This window comes from Sinohyriopsis cumingii, chromosome 13 (assembly GCF_028554795.1).
Source record: "Sinohyriopsis cumingii isolate HCF-2022 chromosome 13, ASM2855479v2, whole genome shotgun sequence".
Classification (NCBI taxonomy): Eukaryota; Metazoa; Mollusca; class Bivalvia; order Unionida; family Unionidae; genus Sinohyriopsis; species Sinohyriopsis cumingii.
In genome coordinates this window covers 48,012,991-48,037,816 of record NC_142973.1, presented here as the reverse complement: position 1 = coordinate 48,037,816, position 24,826 = coordinate 48,012,991, and the positions used below count along the sequence as shown (strand labels likewise).

Sequence of the window (24,826 nt, the reverse complement as noted above, 5' to 3'; positions counted from 1 at the left end):
GTGGGGAACCTTACACAAGATTAAAAGCAATGTCTCACCTGTGAATTAGGCCAAGATATTTATATATTTCTCTCTGTATGTAACTGCAAAATATTTTTATTACTCATCGGTTTTATAATTCTACTGGTCACTAGCTGAATTTCAAACACATTACATTTAATGTTTTATCCATCCAAAGTTTTGCTTCTTCAGATGTCTTTATATTACCCTCAAGGTTAATTTATATTGTCCCTACATGTTATGTTCTATTACCCTTACCATATATTATAATCTTATTACATGTACCATGCAAATGATAAACTACTAGCAGTTCAAGAAAATGTTTCGTACCTCAGAGATTTTGCCATTTTTGCTCATTTTTCTTCTGTATAAAAAAACAATTATTGCCCACTTTTTTAAAAAAAACATGATGAACTGTCTGCCTAAAATATGTCATGTTACCCTGAGGCAGAGCTCCAGCATTGCATCTAGGTTTGCCTCTTAGCAGACTATGACCATGACTTCTGCAAAATGCTATTTCGAGCTCAGGAATTTCCAAAAAGATAAGTCTTTTCAAGTACATTAGTTATCAATTATATGGAAGATAAATGACACATTAGCAATTAATGCATGAGCCAACTACAGATATTTTATGCCACAAATGGCCCATAGGATATAAGATTTTGTATTTGGCTGTCACAAATGCAATAATTACACCAAAACACTCAAGATACAACAATGGAGCTCTTGAATAACATATGGGCGGATTATTTGGTATATAAACTCAAAACTAGGGCAATAATTGATATAACGTTCATCTTCTACCACTGCTAGTGGAAAGTGGAACCTATACTTTGCTAGGTACTAACATACGCAAGACGGTATGGAGAGGGGGAGAAGGGTGCATGAAGAAAGAGGAAGGAAAGATTTCAAAGCATAAAGACTGGATTAATATCTGGTATAGATAGCTGGTTAAAAAGTAATTTTCAGCAAGGCTTTGATGAAGTAAGCAATATTGCATGCATGCAGATACTTTAATATTTAAGAACATTTAATATGCAAAGTACAAAATATCTCTCCTTTTATTAATGTTCTGAAAGCAAATTACTTACCATATCCACTCTACATAAAACAATAAAAAAAATCATACATACACAAGAAACTATTCTTACTTTCTGTTGTATGTGTTTTATTTTCCATCCAGGCATCAAGCTTTTGGCCTCTGGTATTCTCTGACGAAGACTAACAGGCTGCAATTTGCAATATGCCAAATGTATTAAACTTTTAAAAAGTCCATACTCTTTTACATTTATATAAACCATTGTAAAATCTCTCTTTCGGGAATCTCGATGAAATGTATACTTCCTGCATTTAAATTATATTACTCCTCAAAGAAGATGAAAACTGACCCCCGCCCCCACTGCATATGAGACTTATCATCAGAGATATTTTAATCAATTTGTATCATTTTACTTTTCAAGATATATAGTTCATATTAACCAACTGTGCATTAGTTTCTTTCCAACCAGTTTGACACTGTGATCAACCTTGCTTTCCTCAAATGATAGCAATTATGACTGGGAGCCATGGCAGCTCAGTGGGTTGAGTACTGGACTCCTAATCCAACAGTCATGGTTCAATACCTGCTCAGGCTAGTCCAAGTCAATTACCTCAGTGTGTCCTTGCGAAATGCACTTAGCTCACATTCCCTCTGCCTGGTATAGCCAATAATATGTTGAAAGTGCTGTGAAAACCCACAAAACCAAATAAAAATCAACAAAGATTACTTCTTTCTCGCACTTTCTCAAGAAATGTAAATAGTTTCATGTTTTTGTTTCTCATATTTGAAATCATATCCAGGCTGTAAAGACTAGGAGCCAACCAAAAAAATGCTGATTTGTTCAGAAATTATCAGGAAAGAAAAGTAATCTGAACTCATTAACTCCTGGAGGTTTTTGTCGTTTTCGCCTGAAATGCGAGTAGAAAACACATTTTGTGGGCTATTCTGAATACATCCTAATACATCAACTTCCAAGTAATTTTCCATTAACCTAATTCCTAGTTGTGTACGAAACATTGGTTTTCATTGGCTGATTCGCTTGCACATGAGCAGAAGGGTAAAAGTTGGAGCTATTTTTTATATTTTTTTTTAATTAACAGACCCATCATTTTTGTATCGAGACCACTCTTTATTCCAAATGCCCATCTTATGCTACTTTTTGCAAAGGTTCATCTGTCTGTGTGCAGTTCAGACCAGTCTGCCTTAGATCTGAGACCAAAAAGTCTCAAATCCGAACACAAAATCAGATTCCAACCATGGGTGAATTTTGGGTGGAAAAAAATCGGGTCCAAAAATGAGGTTTTTCCTTCTGTATTTTGTAGTGCAACTAGTACTTCCAGATTATTTGGTATCATTGTAGAGCTACATCTGTCTACTTTTCTATAATACCACCCACTTTAGTGTATCGTACATGACCTTGATGTTACAGAGCTCAGCAGTAAGCTACTACCTCCTGCCACATAAAAGTGGTGCCAGGGGTTAATGAGTTCTTGGATACACTATCTCTGAACACTGAAACCAAGCAGCTTAAACCATGAAGTCAAGAAAAAGGACAACCACAATCAAATAAAATCTTGTGTTTACAGCCACATTTTCAATTAAATAACTCATTCATTTTGCTCATTACTCACTCACCCACCTAAACTTACTACTATCTTTTGTAATTTGTCTTGGTGCTATTATTGCTATGGTCATTACTTCCATTACAGAAAGAATGAATTTGCAGTTAAACAACCTCACAATAAAAACTAATTGGGCTAATGCTCCTCCATCTGAAGGTCAATACAAACTAGCTTACAATATCAGCAGTCAACTTGATGCCAACCAGATGAAACAACAAACATTTTCAAAATTTATTTCTATTAGACACAGCACTGTAAACATTTGAAATTTTAACACTTTTTGTGCTTACTAATTGCCTTGTCTTTGTTTTGTGTTTGCCTTTGACAAAGACTCCATGAAACAAAAGTGCAAGGTAGTTAAAACATGGTTTTCAACTCTTTGTTGTCAGTTTACTGAAAAACGTTTTTCAGTTTACTGAAAAACGTTTTTTCCCCAAATTTAATGTTGCAGTCATATCTGTGAAATGTAATATGAAAATATTTGAATGAGATATAACAAGTTGTGATAAAAAAGAAGATTTCAATGTATCTAATTATTTTATGTACCAGAAATTGTCATTTTATATTCCAGATTTGCTGCTGCTTTAATTACATATCGTATAACTGATGTCTGTTTGCTCAAAGAATATGCCAGTTAAAACCTCTGATCTGCCAAACATGCCCAGAAAATACAGTGATTTCAGGATTGGTGATATACATATATATATGTTTGTTTTAATTATATACCATACTAATGCCATCAGGCTATGGCAAATCTGTGCAGTTATGTGATTGCAAATTCAAAAATTTACATTACTTTAATTTATAAAGCTCTGAGTAGTATAATATGCCACTAATAGCACACACATCATGGTATATATCATTATTCAAAACATTTCCTAAATTTTATACTGGCTGGACACTCATATAAAATGCTCTGTTAATATAATGGAAAAGATCAAGCAGACAAAATGTGCAGTGATTTCTCCAGGACCCTCCATCTGGCATTTTCAGGGTAGGGTGGGAATGGGGTCAATTTTTAAGGGAAACTATTTTTCTACGATAACAGTACATGTATTCATTAATAAACCCCTTGTACTATATTTCGATAAATTTCTATGGAGTAAATAACTTTTACTGAATAAAGACAAAACTTGGTTGTTTATCTTCACAGTATCTGTGATCATGTGTTTTTCTTACTATGGCACCATGTGTTCTATCCATGTAACAGCAGAGACATTACCAACAAATCCCAAAAAACTGCATGTTTACAAATGTGCAACCTTACCAAGTGATTTAGTACAATGATCTTCACACCTTGATATTCAATGGAAACATGTCAGTGCTCAATTGCAAATTCATCAAGTAGGAGCTTGATTATGACAACTGACAGAAGTGTTTACATATTCTGACTGAACATTGTAAATATTAATGATAGTTATATGTTTCATTATGGTCACAGTAAGATGAAAGTGGGGGTGATTTGCACCACTGTGTGTCCTGGAGAAAACACTGAAAGTGTAATTGTAAAATAAGAGTCTAGACTACAATATATACTCACTTATAATTTGAGTCCAACTGCAAATTGTACAGACTCAGATCTGCCATCACATATTGTGTCAGCAGATCTAGGTATGTGCAATTTGTTAGGAGTAATCAGTAGAACAAACAATATAGACCCTGATCTGCAGGTGCATTATGATACAGCAGATCAGGATCTTTGTTGTTTGCAGTATGACTCATGATCGAGTATAGACAGTATTTCAAAACAGGATAGAAGCAAGTGAAGTTCTGTGGGCATGCATACAGGTATTGTTTTTGGGAGAGGATAACATGCAGGAATTAAACTGTGAAAGCAAATGGCACTTGACCAAAGCTAGTTAAAACCTCTGATAATAATAATAATGATAATAATAATAATAATAATAATAATAAAAACATCATATGCACCATCTTAATACTAAAAAGTGTAAATGCAACATATGAAATAAACATGAAACAAAAAGTGCTTGAACTATTATCTTAATTATTGCTCTTCTTTTCAATGAAAAATGGGGGGGGGGCAAATTTAGAATATTCCCATATCTGTCCCATACAGAAATGTGTCAATACTACATACATGTCCCCATTAATATGACTCAATTAAAGAGCAAAGTTTGAAGTGAAACATGGGCCATATTTTGCATATTTGAAGAAAGAAAGAAAAAAAACCCCAGTAAAAATCAAACTGATGTAGGTCTTCTTGATATAAAGCCCACAAGCCAGTGAAGCCCTTCAAAATTTGTTAAGCAAAAATGAAAGAGCAAAGTTCAAAGTTAACTGGGGACAAAACTGTTATATTTTGCTGAAAAGGTGAAAATCAAACTTGATCTAGGTCATTTTTATGTGAAGCTTCAGATCAAATTGATTCCAATTCATTTAGTCCTCCAAAAGTTACTGAACAGGAACAAAACAGAAGGGCAGAAATCAAAGTCAGAGCTCCAACTCCATAAAGTTCTGCCAGAAAATGGGGAAAACGTGAACTTAACATAACATCTGTTTAATGAAAAACCTTGAACTGAAAAATCTGATTTTAACTCAAGATATTCTTCAAAAGTCATCGAGTGAAAATGAAACTGAAGGACAAACAGGGACCATAACACCATAAAACTTTGCTAGCAAATGGTGAAAAATAAATGTGATTCTAGATTATCTTATTATAAAGTCTCTTCAATCCACTAAGTTCTTTGACAGTGGAAGTCAAACAGGGGCCATAAATCTAGAAAGATTTTGCTGGAAAATGGTGAAAAATGACCTTGACCTAGGTTTTTTTAATTGCAGTTACACAGCAGAAGAAAAACTGATACCGAAACCTAAATTATTGCTTTGTAACCTTGACCTTGAAGACTGGACCCCCTAATGTGGTACATTAAAAAACCTCTGTTATAGAATGGAAAAGAATGCATGAACTTCAAATATTGATCCTTGTCCTTGAATATAGGATGCTCCATATGGTATGTCACTTAGCTGCTAATTGTAATTTACAAGTATACTAAGTTTTATTCCTTAATCTCAAATGGCTTGAAAGTTTGATTGGAAAGGAAATCATGACAGAAAATGTATAATATTCTGCTCTGAATACAGGACTTCTGAGGTATTATGATGCATGAGTAAGCCACATTTCCTCCTGTAATATCAAATGTCATGAAAACAAAAGTGTGAAGGATGGATTGAAATGAATATCGAGTTTAATATAAGCTACACATTCGAAATACCTATGGAGTATGACCACTACCACATTAATTCATCCATTGCATGCATGTTTGTAGCAACAAAATTGCTAAAAGATATCTGCCCACTTAGATGGCAATTAGAAAAAAGTGATTTTCCCTTGGTCAGATGAACTGAGCTAGATCTTGTCCATATTCCAGTTAGTTACTACTACAGTGGATATGCCAGAAGTCAGGTTAGAAACATAAATGTGCAGTCTGTGAGGGTGCACCCATATTATGATCAGCCAAGTAGTATCAAACAAACATATTTTATATCAAAACTTTAATTTTTCTTCAAATACACTATCTAATTATAATTCATTACAAGAATTAGCAAGAGGTGTAAGGAGTTACCTCCCTGTATCCATGAGAAGGTCCAATCTCCAATCCCTAAATGGACATCAAACAGCTTAAAATCCTGTGCAAGATACAGGCTAGAATTTGGATCTCAATACAACTAAATGCAGCTTTTAGGGAAAAAATACTCTCCCCCAACCTGACCCTTATCCAGTGAAGTCAAGTGGCCTTGTCATTGTAAAGGCTGCTGAACAAATAGACAAAGGAGTCTGTTGTTCTAATGCTATCAATTAATGAGAACCTATGCTCGATTGCTATGCTAGTGGTATAGCCCTAATCTCGTGAGATAATTTGTGCAAGAAACTAACTGGTCTTGGGTTAGTCCCTATACACAGATCAAATCCCATTGTATCCAGGTTGACAGAGCCTGAACTGAGATACTGTCTTTTTTTTCTGCTATGGTACAGATAAATGAGATCTCCCTCTTCACATTACCTTGCTTCGCATATGTTCTATTTCAAACCCAATAAGTGTCCTGCACATGCCTTTAAGGCAAAAAAAGATCCACCAAGGAAAGAGGTTTCACAATTCAGGACTTCTTCTCCATGAGCGAATGCCTGCTTTAACAATAAAAGCAGAAGTGTCCATAACTCAAATGAAACCGTCACCATGAAAATGAAGCCATGTATCCATCTGATTCTGCCTACTGTATCTAGAATGACAATCAAGCAGTTTATATGAAGGATGAGTCATTGAGACTCTATAACATTGATTTCAGTTATTTATTCAGCCATGGCAGATCCCATTGCAGACAAAGTATATTTTGAGAACTGTTTGCTCCCAAGGAGCTTGCTTTATGTGAACCTGAACTGGCTAAATAATTTCCAGGTTCAGATGGTCCTGCATTTTCAGCTGCTTGAGCAGGTGAGGTTAGACAAAGATTTTCCTGTTAGTTTTCACTACTAAGTTCAATATTTGATTATCCAGAATGTTCATATTTGTGGAAAAGCAAACAGGACCCGACAGCACTGATTTCTTTACTTTTTTGCAAGACTTCTGGGATCTGCAGGGTTGAAGGGAGTGTGTATTGCATCCAAACAGTTCCAGTTCCTGGAAAGAGCACCAAATGCCCAAGCCTGTTGATCTGAAACTGGATAGTTAGTAGCTTTGTATTTCACCCTGTTGCAAATAAATCTATGACTGGTTGACCCAAGTGGGAGTTAAAGCTTGTAAGATATCATAGATGCATGATGCATCAATGAAACTCGATATTTACTCTGGCAATAGTGCATTAAGATACTGGGTCAAACTAGCAATGCAGGATAATGGACCCTTCTCAGCCAGGTACCAGACAGAATCTGTACTGTCTCAAGATCAATGGTCCAGGATGGTATTGGGCATTGAGGACTATACAATCAACACAGCTGGTACCAAACTGGCACGCTGTAATGGATCATGATGGTGCCAGAGCTGACATGTGGGACAATACAGGTCTGTGTAGGCACCTAGCTGAAAAGGGTCCATCAAGGCACTGGGAGGCCAACACTGGAAAGAGGCCAATTGCTTTTCAATGCTGGTGGTGGCCCTATAATCCTGGGATGATGACAAACACAAATATTAAACAAACATTACATCAATGACCTTATGGTATGTAATACCGTATTTACCGTATGTTTTCGGACACCGTTTGTTTTCGGACACCGTTTTTTTTTTGTTGAAAATATAATATTTAAATGCCTTGTAAGTTTTCGGACATTGCTCTGCTATAATTTTTTCTACAATTTATGTTTTCCGACATAATCTAGGAAGATCTGCTGCCTCGTTTTGTTGTAAAATTCACAGCGTGTTTACCGTTAACTGAACTGATACAAAATTCGCTACATTTGGTAGATAATTATTTATTGTGATCATGAACTTCCATGAACTAATTTAAAATTTTTAATCGTATGTATATATTTACGTATGTATGTATGCAGATAGATAGATAAACATTGTTATATTAAGCCATTCACAATAAGTAGCAATATCAAAGAATGAAAAGAAATATGATTTAATGCTGTAATATATTTAAATATATTATTCAATATCAAGTAGCTTGTCCATAGCCTTTTGCAGGTCCTCGGGCAAAAAGCCCTCAAATTCTGTATAACTATCATCATCCATATTGTTTAATTGTTTGTCATTTCTGATCAGCGCGTTTTCACTTCTGCTCAGACTGACACTGATGTCGCACACCTTGAAAGATTTAATTGTCATTGTGCGCTTTTCCTTCAATGTGTCCATGGCATTTACAACCCAGTCCAATACAGTCTGTTTGCTGGCTGTCTTGATCCATCCATTGCTGCTTTCATTATAAGATATTAATGCATTAGTAGCATCCCTGATGTATTCCGTCCAGCTGCGGCGGAGGTAGCTCTTAACAGGTTTATTGATGCTCACATCAAGAGGTTGCAATCTGGATGTACAGCCTCCAGGTATTATTGCTGGCACAACGTTTCCGCGCCACAACTGTTTCTTCACGTCATCAGTGATGTGAGCACGGAACAAGTCCAACACTAATAGTGATCGCTCTCTTCTGGTGAATGGCAAATAAATTTCTTCAATCCATCGCAGCATTAGCATTTCTTCCATCCATGCTTTCTCTTGAACTGCGATAATCCACCCTTTTGGAGCCTTCAGATCTAGCTGTCTCTTTCCCTTGAAAATAATCATTGGAGGTAATACGTTGCCAGAACCTGCAATGGCTAGAACAACAGTAATGTGTCTCTTCTCCGCGCCAGTTGTACGAATCAGAACGCTTTTCGTTCCTTCTTTGTCCCCCGTTTTCCCTGGCACAAGATCAAAGTACATCGGTGTCTCGTCCATGTTAATAATAAACTTATTGTCAAACTCGTCCTCCTCACGTCTATCCATCACAAACTTGTGGAACGAAGCAATCTTTTCTTCCAAATCCTTTGGTAAATGTTGGGCAAGAGAGGTCCTGCTTCTGAGCACAAAGTCATGTCTTTTCATGAAACTCTCTCCCCATGAACGACTGGCATGGAATTTGCTCTCCGGAAATTCTGTTGAGACAAGCTCCTTGGCATATATACATATTCCCTCAACACTGACTGGAATTTGTAAGTCACATTGAGCGAGCACCCATTGAGCTATCTTATCATCCATAGCTTGTCCATAAGAAATGGGTCGTCCACACTTAGGCAAATGTCCGTTCAAGTTCAGATTGGCAGAAAAGTCAATTTTCATCCAGGTACTCACCGTGGATTTCGGAATCTTGAATTTGTCTGCTGTAGGTCTAATTCCCAGACATTTTGCATTGTTAACGATATCCTGCTTTTGCCTTAATGTATAATGTTTATAGTGACCACGTGCAGAACCGGGTGGAGCACTCTCGGGTTCAAGATAATCAGACTCGTCATCTAGAGCAGCTTTCTTCGTAGGCGGTTCTTTTTGTGATGCATCCTCAGAATCATTAATTCGAAGTTGCTTCTGTGGACGGCCTACTGGCCTCTTTGGAGATGATTTTGGCAAGGGAGAGTCCCTCCATGAACTAGGCAGTGCCTCCTCGCTTGTTGCATAACGTATGATAAACTTATCCATCAAAATTATTACAGTACTAACAATATTATGTTTCACAACGACAGCTATCCAGTATATAAACTTTTGATAGTGGTGGGTATTTTATTTATACTTTATATTTTAATAGCTTGATTCGGCTAAAAGAATATAATTGGTTGTGGGTGTAGACGTTGCTACACATGAAACCACATCAAACAGGTGTGACAGTTATGGCTTTGATTAGAAACCATGACCCCTGCTTTATATCATTAAACAATACATCGGAGAGTCGGTATGGATTAGTAAAATTCATTGGCATGGTGCAACAAAACAAACCCCTTATCCTTGAGGCATTATATACCAAGGTTTAAACATAGTTATTATTCTATTGGTAGTAAACCTCTTTGTAGACGATAAATATTGATTGTGGGTGCTAAATGTTCGGTACATCGTGTGCTCTTTTAATGAAATCCAGATGGCTGCATTTTATTTCCGAACACAAAAGTCAACGAAATCCCACAAGTTTTATTATTAACAATTATCACCTAGACACCTTGAAATCTCCAACATACCGGTGCATCAAACAATCTTTGAGCAGTTGATTGTTTCGAGTCAGCAAGCTCTACTCATTTTGAAGCTACCCTCGGCTAGGTGGGGAGAAAAATAAGAGAGAACCACAACATATTGACCACCTTTATTTTTTTTAAAAATACGAACATATTAAACATGCCGACTTGCATATTGTAACTTGCTTGTTATTTTTACCCTTCCGATGCGTGCATACAACACTCACCCCATATGGAGCCTCTCACCTTTGGTGCTCTAAGATTAGCCATCATACATGTACCGGTATTTCTACTCTCGATACTAATGTTTCTGTCATAAATATCTTAAAAATTATAATTCCAAAATCTTTTTATTTAGTTTGCATTAATATAATAATTACACAGAAATTAAGCTTGCGCGCGTTGGTAATGTAGATTTTAATGATCACCGATTAGCAGAGGGTTAAACTGTGGATTGCAAGATTATATAGTAATATGGCGGTTCTTTTGGAAAATACGCACACAATTGTGGTTCTAATACATGTATGGCTGTGTTTTCTGGTGGATGGACATGTATCACATAGACAAAATAGACAAGTAATGCCTGTTTTTCATTCATTATCCTTTCCGTGGTGCTTGACAAAATACTTGTTTTATCTTCAAATGTATGTTTTCGGACACCTAATTAAAGAATTTGATATGTATTCGGACGACAAAAAAAGTAATTATTTGTTGCAGTCCGAAAACATACGGTTAATACGGTACTATACAATTATTGATAGAATTCATATATCAGATCAAATACTAGGATACAAACTGACATACTCTATACCAAGGGCAGATAACAATTATGGAATGATACTATATAGTCAGATGAAGAGAGACCAATAAAGGGTGAATTCTTCATACTGGATAAAAGTAAGAATTAGACAGAACTGATGACGTAGTTTAGTTCCACGTGTGAGAAAACTCCTCAGAATTGTGCCAAATGTTAAAAGGCACAAGTGGAAAATGTTTTTTTCAAAGTCTTGAACATAAGCATGCTTCCAAGCACAACTGGAACTATAGACTGGGGTATATATGGAATTTGATGCCAATCCCTTCATCCAAGAGAAGATCACTTTGGTCTGACCCCCACCCCCCACAAGGTGACTTTCAGTATTGTAGTTACCAAAAACATATTGAATTGAGGGGACTGGATTTTTGAGGTAGTGGCCATGTTCCAATGTATCTGAAAAAGAAACATGGATACTATGTCCCCTACATTTTTTCAAAGAGGTTTGGGACAAAATAGTACAAGTTCAATACTTTTTCAATGTGACCAAAAATATGTATATATGCACAGCTTTCTAAATAAGAGCCTGCCTGCCACCAATAGCATTGTAGTTAGGTAAGCAAAGTCTGATGCAGCTGCTACATGTGACTAGCTCACAATGTTACAAGCTTATGAAAAAGAAAGTCTGGAGGACCAGGAACTCTTTAAAGTTACTGGCTATTCAGATCAGAGAGAATTTTGTGATAGACAGAACACTGTGTATGGACAGTTTTTATATTACATTAGAAAATCATTAAAAACATGGTACATATTACTTTAACAATACTTACTGAACATAATTCCATTAGACTGTACTTGAGTCTTCCAATGCAATTATCTAAATTATTAGACATACTGATAATGGGATTTCATAGCATTTTGTTGAGAAAAAAGTTAAACAGCTATTGAGTCTTTTCCAACCAGATAATTCCATGTATTTTGCCTATTTAGATACCAACTATAGCATTTACTTATACTCTCAGCAGTTTGTAATCTGCTAGTTAGTTTAGAAACAAAAAGCATCACAGATATAAAAAATGCACAAAACTTTGTCATTTTACTCATCAATTTATGATTTCTAATCTGATTGTCACCAGAGGGTTTTTAACACTGTCATCTTGTTCTTGTTTCAAACCAAATGAGCTTTTCCTTCCTAACTGTTACAGGGTTCATACAGAATTCTGAATGATAAATTCAAAGACTTTTCCCAAACTTTCAAAGACCACATGCATTGAATTCCAAGACCTATTTTCGCTAACATTTTGATACAGGTTATATGAGAAAACAACGAATGCAAAATATTACAATACCGTTTAATGATGAAATTCAAACTATAATTAATTTCCTAAAATTGCTTTATAATGATCTGGAAGATAGGTTAACATTCATTGTTATTTCAGAAATATGTAACTAATGCATCAGATTTAATACAAAATAAAGTGTGCTCTTAACAGACATCAGCACTGCTTTAAATGCATTATTATAGTTGCTGTTTTAAAAAATGTTTGGGTTTATTTCAATTTTCAAAGACTTTTAAAGACCTCAGGGTAATCTGCTGAATTTTCCCAAACTTTCAAGGCCTTGAAAATGCTACCTCATTTTTCGCAAACTGTCAAAGACCTTCAAAGACTGTAAGAACCCTGTAACATTGATGTGATGTTTGCTTGGGCAAGTCTATATTTTCAGACAACAGGAGTGATGTAGTTCACCATCTTCAAAAAGCTTTAAATCATTCTGTTAATTTGGGTAACTTTGGGAGTTGCATCACTGTACCTAAAAACCATGTACTGGTACATAAAAGTTACACCACTTGCCCCCTTTTTTCATTCATTTTTTGGAAAATTATTAAAACTAGATTTTGCAAATATTGGATGCAGATGAGTTTTTACATTCTATATACAAGTAATCCAAGGAATCTGACCCCTTCAATGAAAAAAGACTTTTTCAAGAACCACAAAAGGCCAGTGAGCAGGTTGGTTGCTCACAATAAAAACTTCTGTTTGACTTAAAACACTAAAAAATATGACAGTGTTAGGGGACCCCCTGGCAACAAACAGGTTAAAAATGATCAAGGAATGCATGAAATGACTTAGTTTTGTGCATTAAAAAAAAATCCTTGATGCCTTTCATTTTTACAATCAGTAGGAAGTGAGTAGTACAAACTGTTGGAAAGGCAAATACTGTAGGAAATAATTACAGTTATTATTTTATAGGTTTAGCAAGCAGATTTGTGAAGAAAAGGGAAAGTTTGGAATGTTTTTTTACCTGTTGTGGTGTAGCCCAAGTCTTACTCTGATTTTCAAACTGCTGAAGTCTGCTTTGTAATTTTGTTCTGCCAGGGGTGGGTGTATTTTCAGTTGCTGAAGTAGATGACTGTAACAAATTAGATAATTTGTTTGTAAGCAGCATGTTATAATAACTGCAACAAGAATAAAAGAATTTTCAAGACAATATTTATTATAAGTTTTCAACAATTATGTAAAACATTGTGTTGGTACTAGATACTTAGCAAAAACTGACTACAATTCTAAGGTCTGATTTGAATTTCATTACAACTGTTACTAATGCAATGTGACTTTGGAGGAATTGCCAAATGGGTCAGAAGTAAATCTGCAGTACCATATATTTATGTACTTGCTACCATTTAAACTGTACTGGACCCTGTTAACATAGCTGAACCTGTCTTCATGAAATGAAATTGAATGTATGGATAAACCTTGAGCTTTAACAATAACCAGCACTCCAATAATGAGATATTCAATATGGCTCCCATTGCAACCATACTGGATGTACAAGCAGCAAAATTTTCATTTGATATAAAGTAGGCCATGAGATGAATGTGTATGCAAAGTTACATGGCAGTACTTTAAGAGGAGTAGCGATAAAAAAACTTGTGCAAATACATAGACCAAATATGGACAACACACCATCCCATAAGCTCTTCCAGTATTACCAGTAGAGCTGCTAAAAAAATATATTTATACTCACTCTTCTGAAATAATTCTTTTGTGAGGATTCCTCCATCTCACCAATCCAATGTTCTACATCTCGCTCAAACTTCTTAAGTCTGTCTCTCAGCTGACCCTGCAGGACAGGCTGGTCAACAGTTCGCATAACCTCAACTGGTTCATTTTTAATTTGTTCAAATTTGTCCAACTTCTCCTTAACCTTTACTTGTGTTTCTTGCCCTCGTTCCACATATATTTGTTTTCCTCCTTCTCCTTTTCCATCATTCCCTTCACTCCAAATTTTGAATTTTTCTGGTGATAATCTGTGCACCTCTGGACCTGGACTTATTCTATCACATGTTGAATCTCCATTAGACAATTTTCCTACATTTTCAAATTGTGGTGTATCGCTCTGCATGCAAGAGAATAAAAACAAGAACATGCACTACCATGCATTGTGATCAAAATGAACAGCACACATACACACACACAACAGTTCTGGATCTAAATTCAGTCATCATATGGTATTTGAGAAATCACATCAACAAGGGCAATCATAACGGTAAATTCAAGCACACTGTCTACTGTGTAATGCATGCCAATGTCACTACAAAGATAGATGAAATATCTTAAAAAGAAATCAAGGAACAAACATTTAGACCATTTGCTTGTAATTTTTAAACTCAGAACATGAGTCATCTAGAGATAACATATTCCAAAGCCAATGCAAAGACAACTACTAAAACTACCCTATAGTCCAGCACTGTCAATTTTGTATACAGTGCTTACTCACAACAAGGTACTTCATTATAACATAGCTACAAGGCAAGCATAGTCCCACTTCAGTACATGGTAGTAAAGTAACATGAACAGTGTATATGGCAGCATACTTTATGGCTCCCATCGACCATGTTATAATGATAGAGTACTATACTACTTATTCTACATTAGGTTTCCCAGGTAACAAAAAAACAAAGACCCAAGTTGACCTGATACCACACACCTGGCTTCAATAACTTAATCATTACCCATTTCACTATGCAATAGTAAGATAAATATTATTTTTGAAGATAAAGCATTAATTAATATGCATTGTCTCCTACTCATAACTGAAATCATCCTAGAGCTTTAAAAGTTTACAGACATTGATTTAATGTTTGGCCTACATTGTCACATGGCCTTTCATATGAACTGAAATTAAAATTGGCAGTTGTTTGTTTTTTTAGGACATATGTCTTTGTCAGTTTTCAGTAATTGAATCTAAAAGTGTTTCAGGAGAAAAGTATATTGGAGCATTTTCTTTTCTTAAGACAAAATACAAATTTCAAATAATTTGCATGTGATAGCACTGAGAAAGTGCCCAAAAATAATGCATAATACATGTGATAACAATGACAAAAGTTTCAGGTACTTAACCGTGGCAATAATAGCAATTGTCAAACTCTACCTGCTTCAAAACAATTAATAATTTCAAATATGGTAAAGTTCTTCTGAAATAATAATCTGCAAATAAATTTATAAACTTTGACACTCATATTGGAGCAAAATAAATTTTAAAAAATAAATGCAATTACTTAAAAATGTATATATATATTGTATAAATAATTTCCAAACCTTTATTACAACATTGTGCATAATTTATGTACATCTGTAATTGTACATTGTGTCTGACATCAATGTATCTAACCAAATGTTTCCCAAGTTCTCTTCATTTACCACTCATAATACATCATTAGCAGTGTCTTAAAATTGCAATGATTCATTGCAACTGCCATTTATTTTAATTACATTGCAAACTAATTGTACAACCAATTATTTTAAATTGCAAAGTATTTATTTTAATCTCAATGGTGCATTATTTTTTTAACTGCATCTTATATTCTACACTAATTATTTTCAATCTGATTTCATATTTCTGCATGGGGAGAGCACTGTGTAACACTAAACATGCAATTCTCAATAGTCAGTATCATAGGTAAGTTCCCTTGCTGTGCATTAAAAAAAAGTTCTAAAAGAGAACAAACTATGGTTGCTAATTAGTGACAAGTGTTCACAAGCTCAGCCAATAAGATGCAAGATCTCCTCTTTAATATGGGTTGATCTTGCTCAAAACTGTACCGAAGATCATCATTATTTAATTCTGATGACTAAGTCTATTCTAATTTGGTTTGGAGTTTTACTGCACATCAACACAGGTAGGCCATTAAGTGAAGAGGTAACCAAGTATAGTGCCTAGCCCATGGAACCACCAATATTGTCAACCTGGGCTGATCCGATGGTAGGATTTGAATATGCACCTGTCTGGTCATGAGTCAGATACAATGGCCAGTGAACTGCTGTGGCTCATCAAAGTTTACTCTAAATCAAATCAGAAATACACTTTCTAGAGTGGTAGCAAACTTGGCCAATCAAATTCTAGATGAACTTATGAATATGATCAGATCTTGATCATATAAGCCTATATTCCAAATTAAATCAGATCAGAAATCTGGCCTCCAGAGTGGTAATAAACACAGCCAATAAAATGCCTGATCACATCATTTATGATCATAATTATACATTCCAAGTTGGATCAATGTTGGATCAGAATTAAGACCTCAGAAAGGTAACATGTGGATCTCAATCATTATCAAAATCACTTGAGACCTTGATAATAGTACATATTCCAAGTATGATAATGGCTTTATGAATGGTAACAGGCACATACAATCAGATTCATGATCACCACATTAATACCATGTGCATAATAAAACTCACTCAAGATCCTGATGATATAAGCTAATATTATAAATTTGATCTAAATCAGAAATGAAATATGGCTTCCAAAGTGTAACAAACTCAACAAATCAGACTCAGGATCACATCATTAATTTGTGTGTATCTTGCTCATTATCAAACTTGTCTGAGATCTTGATGATTGAAGCGTATGTTCCAAGTTTGATCAATGGGGGGCAGAAATAAAGACTCAGTGGCAATAAGGTCAGTCAATTGGATGCAAAATCAACTCATTAATGTATGTTAGCCTAACTTGTTCTTGAGCTCATCTGAGATTTTGATGATATAAGTACAGTGTGACCCTGCTATTGCAGGCCCCATTATAACATGAATTCAGATTAACACAGTCGTGGTGTGGCTCCTGAAATTTCATATACATGTATTTTTCTCGTACAAGAAACCAAAGTCTTTCGTAAAGTATGAAAAAAAACGTAAAAATTTTATTATCATTTTGGGGAAGAGATCGCATACAAATAATACAAGATGATCATGGCATGGCTCCTGAAATTTTATATGTATTTTTCTCGTACACCAAAAAGTAGTTTTTTCTTCTTAAAAGTATGAAAAATAACATGTAAAAAGATTATTCTGGGATCGCATAGGGCTTCGCCAATGTCGCAAACTTGAATTTTTTTCCTTATTGGCTGGAAAATATACCATCTGGTGATTTTTTTTTATTGGCGACATTGTTGACTGTTTAAACTTGTATATACAACCATTAGTTTTGGAGTGGAGAAATTCTGAGGCCCCATGAAAGGAAGCTGCAAACTGGATATAAAATGCACTGAAATGTATCTATTGTTACATAAACAAATTTTTTGTCCATATTGACAAACCATCTAAACAGTGCATTGTTATTTCATAGTCTGCTTATCTTGACATCTAGCATGAGTACTGTAAGTTGTGAGATAAGCACTTAATTTTGTTGTTGACATTTCCGGTAATGAAGATCAACCGGACGAGGCATTATCTTGTAATCTATCTTTCATCGGATTTTCAGCTGCTCGCTAGTAATTAATATATTTACATAGACTGACATTTGTATGTGGATGGTAAGTAAAATTCCTCTTCTATTCACTCAGAATTAAATCCTTCAGAACACTAACATTTTCTGTAATAATCCCTGTCATCAGACCAGAACACCTGTGTCTCTATCATCCGTTGACCCTTTGTAAAATTTCTGATGCATGCGAAGAAGGCAGCATCATGATGCTACCATAAATGTAAAATATAAAAAAAAACACATCTTACTTATTGGTTTATCCAATTGGCAGTGAGGAAGAGTAACTAGAATAGACCAAAAACGGCCAATTCCTTTTTAAAAATGTACCCAGACAAAATAGTTTGTTGAAATTCCAAAGGAAACAGATTACCTTTGAAGCACCGATTGTTATGTAAACATACTCAGCAAATGGAGAAAAAAATCAGTCTCAATCAGCAATACAATTATTTGATGTTGCTGCCACAATAAGAAATGGGCATTTGTTTGGTTCTCCAAAGCTGTCCTTTAGTGGTGACTTCAATAATGCATGCAACTTTCATCAAAGAAAGCCAACTACAATCTTCAATAAAAACAAGGAACTTTTCTTCAAAGGAAGTCGGTACCAAACTTAAATAAAAGTATTGGAATCTGATGGATTTTTGCATTTTCCAATGTGACTGGAACATGTTAACTATGCGATGAAAGTTTCCTTTTTGCAGGGAAAAAGTTTCTGTTTAAAAACGCTACCAACAGCGGCTAAAACTCTAACTTTTACCGACTTGGGACGTACTGAAAAGTAAACGTGCTTCGTCATTCGTTGCGTGATTGTGCTATGTTTTTCCACAGAATTCAGACCAATATGACCTGTGACAAAATTATTGAATATTTTAAATCTCTGTGTGTGCATATTTTTTATGGAATCACTTGTATTGTGGATTCAATGTATATGTATTCATGGGTGAGTACATGGTATTGATACTCTATTCATGCTATACATTAGATGTGCATATATAAACAGTATTCATGTATATGCACCAATTTGTGATTCTCTAAATAAACTAAACTGTTATATATGCCTTCTCTGTTTTAACTACAGGTGTATTTCTCATTTAATATGCATCAATTTAATATGGTAACTGTGCCGATGAAGCACATATTTCACCGCCCACATTTATCACCCACACCCCCCACCCCACCCCCACGCACATTTTTTGGGGTACATGCATCCTTTTCTTCAGCTAAATGACCTGGCTGCTTGTAACACGGTTCAGCCTATAACATGGTCGGGTTCTATGACTCCCATTTACTGTGTTATAGTGGGGTCACACTGTACATATAAGTTTTATAAGATTTATGGCTGAAACATGGTAACAAGCTGGCCGATAAGATTCAACATCATCTCATTAATATGCATACATCTCATTCACTACTAAACTCACCCTAGATTCTGATGACATAAACCCATATTCCAAGTTCAAATGAAACTGGCTAAGAAATATTTGATCCAGAGAAACTGTTGACCAATGGATGATGCATAATGGACACAAGGCTATAACCTAAGCTCGCTTGTGAGCTTTACAACTAGGTGTACTAACAAATGAATGCAGAAAATTATGAATCTGCTATATGTACCAAGTGTTGCTGAAATACTTGGAATGGTTTGAGAGTAATGATCTGACAATGATTCATACAAAAACTGACAAACAGACAGACAGACTGGACAGACATAGTTATACCTATCTTCCCACCCAATGAATTACAAACTGGGAGGGAAAAGAAAAAAAGCAGCGAGAGCTAATCATTAATTCAAACAGGTACAAAGCACAGAAAAAAGCAAACAAAATTGTATTTATTGGGTGAGAACTTCTGATAATTTAGAAGCAAAATATCATGCAGGCATTCATTTTTGTGAAAAGACAAGAAAATCAATGACAAAACTTGTGATTCCAATGATAATGCTAAAGATGAAAAGGTCTTGGACTTTTCAGACACTAATATGGATAATTTTACCAGTGAAACAAAAGAATGAGGAATCATCATAAATGAAATGGAATGCAGAATGAACACATACAAAATGTCAATGCATTCTGATGAAAATAGAAGGTGCGAATATAAAAAATGCATATTGTAAAATGATAATGAAAAGGAACAAAATATGAATGCATTTCATAAAATGAAAATAAATTTTCAAGCTGCCATTAAATTTCCACATTTGAAATGCCTTTCAAATGATAGAACAATATCAGATTCTTTCACCCCTTACAACCTGTGATATTGTTCCTGGTAGAGGCACACATGAAAAATGATGAGATGATGAAATGCAAACATGAATGGATGTGATGCACATGAATGTTGAGAGATGACATATGAAATGAATTCCAAGTGTAAATGAGACACTAATGAAATGCAAACAAAATGCAATTTGGTAAAATTACACATATTATATTGTAAAAAGGCCATAGTTTATATAAAAAATATTTGACTTTGTATTTTAAGGATTTTATCCTTTGAATGTCTTTTTCAGGGATACCTAAACATCGTGAGCACTATACAGCAGGAACTGTGGTGATGTGCTATTAAATCCTATACATATACATGTACGTACAACTCATATTGTCATAAGAGTTAGATTAGAAAAAGGGATCACACAAATTAAGGTGAAAATCTTACTCGTCTACGTCTCTCTTCTTCTGTTCTCTTGCGTTCTTCTTCCTGGCGTCGACGTCTTGCTTCCTCCTCCTGCTTGCGACGTTCTTCCTCTGCCTCAGCCTGACGTTGGGCCTCCTCTTCTTCCTCCTGGCGCCTCCTTTCCTTTTCCAAGCGTTTCCTTTCTTCTTCCTCTTTTTGTCTTCTTGTGTCCTCAGCAGAAGTATCTTCCTACAATTAGATGTGACAGTTGCCATATTTTGACAAAAGAAGCAAAATTCCATCTAGGAAATAGCAGCAGGTAGCATGAATGTTTTTTACATCTGCATTCCTCAGTCAATCCAAATGTTATGGTCAAAGAGTGCAACACATTCTAAAACAACTGAACAAAGTCAAAGAATCTTTAAAATTATGCATTCAACAAGTGAAATATTTCAAAGGACAAAACAATGGGACATATCATTTTTTCTTTGAAAAAAACAGGGAGGGGGCTAGGATTATACAAGATTTGATTGATGCATCATTTAAAAAGCAAAATTTTTTTAAAGAAGCTTGTCAGGTTTTATTACAATACAACCAATGCACATGAGCAATAGACCTTAGCAACATGTGAATCAACCATGCTTAGCACCGATTTATCTAATTACCCATAGCTATGGGAGGACTATCAGTTTACGCCTGGTGTGAGTAAATGCATCAGGTTACATAATGAAGGATACATGGGAAATGTTCCCATAGCAGTGACTAAACTAAAATATAGTAAATACATAGTTAACTTTGAGCCAACAAAATATCAGTGCTCAGCCATCATTTTTCCCAATGAGAAAGAATGGTTGGGCAACTGACAAAGAAAAACAAATGTAAAACATTATAATGAAATTTTTCCATTAACAAACATATGGTCATTAAATGTACCCTCTGATTTCCTACAGCATTCTGCTGAATTATCTCAGTACAGGGTCTAATTTGTTGGTTATTGGTAATGGTAGGAGACCACACTAATCCACAGGTACTGGTTATTCATCATCTGATTAAATAATTGCAGTTAATACTACCAACATCCCTGGGTGAATCCCAAAAGAAAACATGTCATATATGCCTTTTGTCAACATTCTGAAAAATGGCGGTTCTTTCATCTTTGGCCTGAAATACTAAATGTATATGATCTAGAATTACACTTTCACATTGGTCTGTTGAAGAAATGGCATATCACTGTAGAGAATGTGATAGTTGTCTTTGCTGGCTGACTATAACTAAAGTAATATGGCAAGTTTAAAGAGAAACAAATCCATCATTATTGTTATTTTATGCTATATTAGCTTGTGGAGTAAAGGCTACTGTATAAACAAGACTCTCATATTGAAAGTTTACAGTAGTCTAACAGTTTATATATAGGATAAACAGTATTAGATTTAATAATAACATCAACTCAGATAAACATAAAATGTTGTCTAATTTCCAGTAGGTATGGTCCAACTTCTGGAAAGCTGACAGATAAAAAGATACCATAAAAAAAAGAAACTGATTATCTTTAATTTGCTGATCTCAAATAGATTAAACAAGTTTGAAGACTTGTGTAACACTTTCATTAGCATGACTGATGCTGTGTTGAAAGCTCTGCAGGGGTTGACTTTTTTTTCTTTGGCCAGTAAGGCCTGCTCACATGGAAATCAACTGGAAAAATCGACCCACCCTCCTAATCAAATAAAAATAATTTCATATATGTGTTCAACTACAGTATTCTGAAAACAATTTTAACAAATCAATGGAGAATGCAATGCATAAAAAAATGTCAAATTAAAAGAATTAATTTAATCAAAACTGGAAAATTTAACTGACAGTGGACCTGAGAGCCTGTGATTAAATCAGCACCTGCATTGTACACAATTAAGATGCTCACAAATCAATTGTTGCATAGACTTTTAATGCATTTTTCTACTTTAGGTTTTCTCTTCTGTCAAAGGCTTGTATAGTCATACATACACATGTAGAAAGATACACAAACAGGTGAACAGACACACATGCATACTGGGAATGCAAATACAGTCAAGAGTACTGTGAATAGCACATAATACACCCACCCCATGTTTAACAGTCCTCAGTATCTGTGCTAGCATGGCATGGATGACACTGGAGATTATTGGCTAACAGGTCTCATTGACCTGGATCTTGGGTCAAGGTAAGAAGTCTTGAACTAACCCTTTTGTGCAGAAATCATTATTTTTGGACTAGACTTACCATGATAATGACCTGACCCTTAGACCGCAGAATCTTTAGTCTCTTTATTACTAAGGTGCAAGCCATCCACAAAGTTTAGTCAACAAACTTACTCTTGAACAAAATTATCCTGCAAAAACCCATTTTTTATGTTCAGCCACAATAACTCTGACCATTGACCTTTTGATCCCCTAAAATCAATAGGCTTCTTCCATACATTACAAGCAAGCTGTTTTTCTTGCATAAATCATTTCTCTTCTTTTGGTCTTAGTGGCTCTGACTGTTGACCTGTGATATTTTGAAGCCAAAATTCATATTCTTCCTTACTCTAATTGTATGCCATTTGTTTCTTCTAGATATGTAATGCAGAACTACTGTTACTATGCAGAAACCATTTCCTTCTTTACATCAATGACTTTGACCTTTTGACCTCAACGTCAATAGGTTTCCACAAAAGGAGATTGTCATTGTTGCTCATTGTATAAAACATGGAAGATTTATTCTTGAAGGATGAGATGGTCTTGCAATAAATCATATATTTTACCATATCTCTCTCTCTCTCTCTCTCTCTCTCTCTCTCTCTCTCTCACGCATACATGCATACAGCAAATCAAGGTGGCATCAGCAGTAATTTACCTAGCAACCAAAATACAAGTCTCATGAAGGGACTGATGCTCTACTGAAAATAGAATTTTGAGGAATTCATGATAAGACAATTTTATCCTTTTAACTGTTTGTGTTGAAACCATCTCTGATATTCTTCAGCAATAGCAATATTGTCAAATTATTTGCTGTGGTACACATATTGGATGTCAGCTTGGCACAATTTTATTTAGGACATAGCAGACATTAGAAGTCTTTTGGTGATAAACCCATGTCGTAATGATCATCCATTCCAGTCATCTTGCTGGCCATTTTTGGCTGTACAACTGGCACCATTTTAAGCAAGGACTTGGGCAAAATCCCAATTATAATGATCATCAATGTAAGGGCTCGAGTGAAAAGATTTTTAATTCAGTCAGTGTGGCTGCTCTATTGGATGTATGTCTGGCACCATTTTAATTCAGGACCAACTACTCAGTATAATAAGAAGTCTTTTGGTGAAAACCTTGTGTTGGTATAGCCATCCATTTGGAGAAGAGTAGATCTTATGTTACGTTTTTAGGCTCAAATAAACAGTAACAAGAAAGAGTGAAAACAACAAGATTTGAAAAATATAACAAATAATTTATTTCCTTGGAAAAATTCTGTTGAATGAAAATATATGAACATACAGTTTCCAATATCAAATCCAAAAATAATCCAAGAATAATCCACAGATAAATTTTTTTAAAGTCCTAATATTAAAATATTTTAATGATTCCAAGTTCGAGTCATGACAAAGAATCCAAGATGGAAGGCAATGACATATGCTGTAGCCTATACTGTGTTGAAGTCTACAGTTCCTTGTAGTAACACAATAATTATTCCTCCGGTCCTGGAAAGCCATATAAAATTTTCAAGAAATGTCCTTGTTCAATAGTTACATATGAATACAATAATATTTCCAGAGAAATGAATTAATCTTTCAGTGTCCAAATAATCTTAAGAAAAATTAACATATAACTCAAAAACATTTAGGACTGTTTGGGATTTAATTCACAATACTGTAATTTCTTTTTAAATTTTCACTTTGTATTTTAATGATATAAACTATTTGTTGAATTTTACAAAACTTGTTGGTTTTCACTCTTTTCTGTTACTTAGCTTGAGACCGCCGAGTCGTAATAATTAAAAAAATGCATTTTGTCAAGCAATGGGATCACAGTTTGCATAGTACTGAGAATGCATTTATAATAAATATATATATGTATTAGTGTTTATCCATATGACAATATAATTTTTACATGAATTCCCAAGCTGTGATAAAGTTGATATTTATAAATGACGTTTTAGAATTAAAGACTAACTATACGTAAGCATATTCTAACATTTGGTGGAGTGATTACATGTTGGTTTTATGTTGTAGACAATAACATTCTCATGGTAATCCAAAGTACTAGGAGCAGAAACATTCCCCTCAAAAGGGTCTAAATTTGACGAGTTTGGTGGGTTTTATTCAAGAAAGAGGTCATTAATCTTCAATACTGGTCACAACAGAAGAAAACAACTTG

General features: G+C 34.9%; 1 protein-coding gene across 17 annotated transcripts in view; it reads right to left on the bottom strand.

The window, feature by feature from the left end:
- LOC149785499 (uncharacterized) overlaps positions 1-24,826 on the bottom strand; it is a 207,307-nt gene that overhangs the window by 57,590 nt on the left and 124,891 nt on the right. For 16 of the 17 annotated variants that reach the window (XM_089979287.1, XM_089979294.1, XM_089979300.1 and 13 more), the window contains 4 exons: positions 20,481-20,687; positions 14,094-14,465; positions 13,371-13,478; positions 1,152-1,229 (listed from right to left, as the gene is read on the bottom strand). In XM_089979287.1, coding sequence (XP_089835413.1) covers positions 1,152-1,229; positions 13,371-13,478; positions 14,094-14,465; positions 20,481-20,687 — 765 coding nt within the window. The remainder of the gene's footprint in view (positions 1-1,151; positions 1,230-13,370; positions 13,479-14,093; positions 14,466-20,480; positions 20,688-24,826) is intronic. The other variant, XM_089979291.1, reaches the window with a different exon arrangement.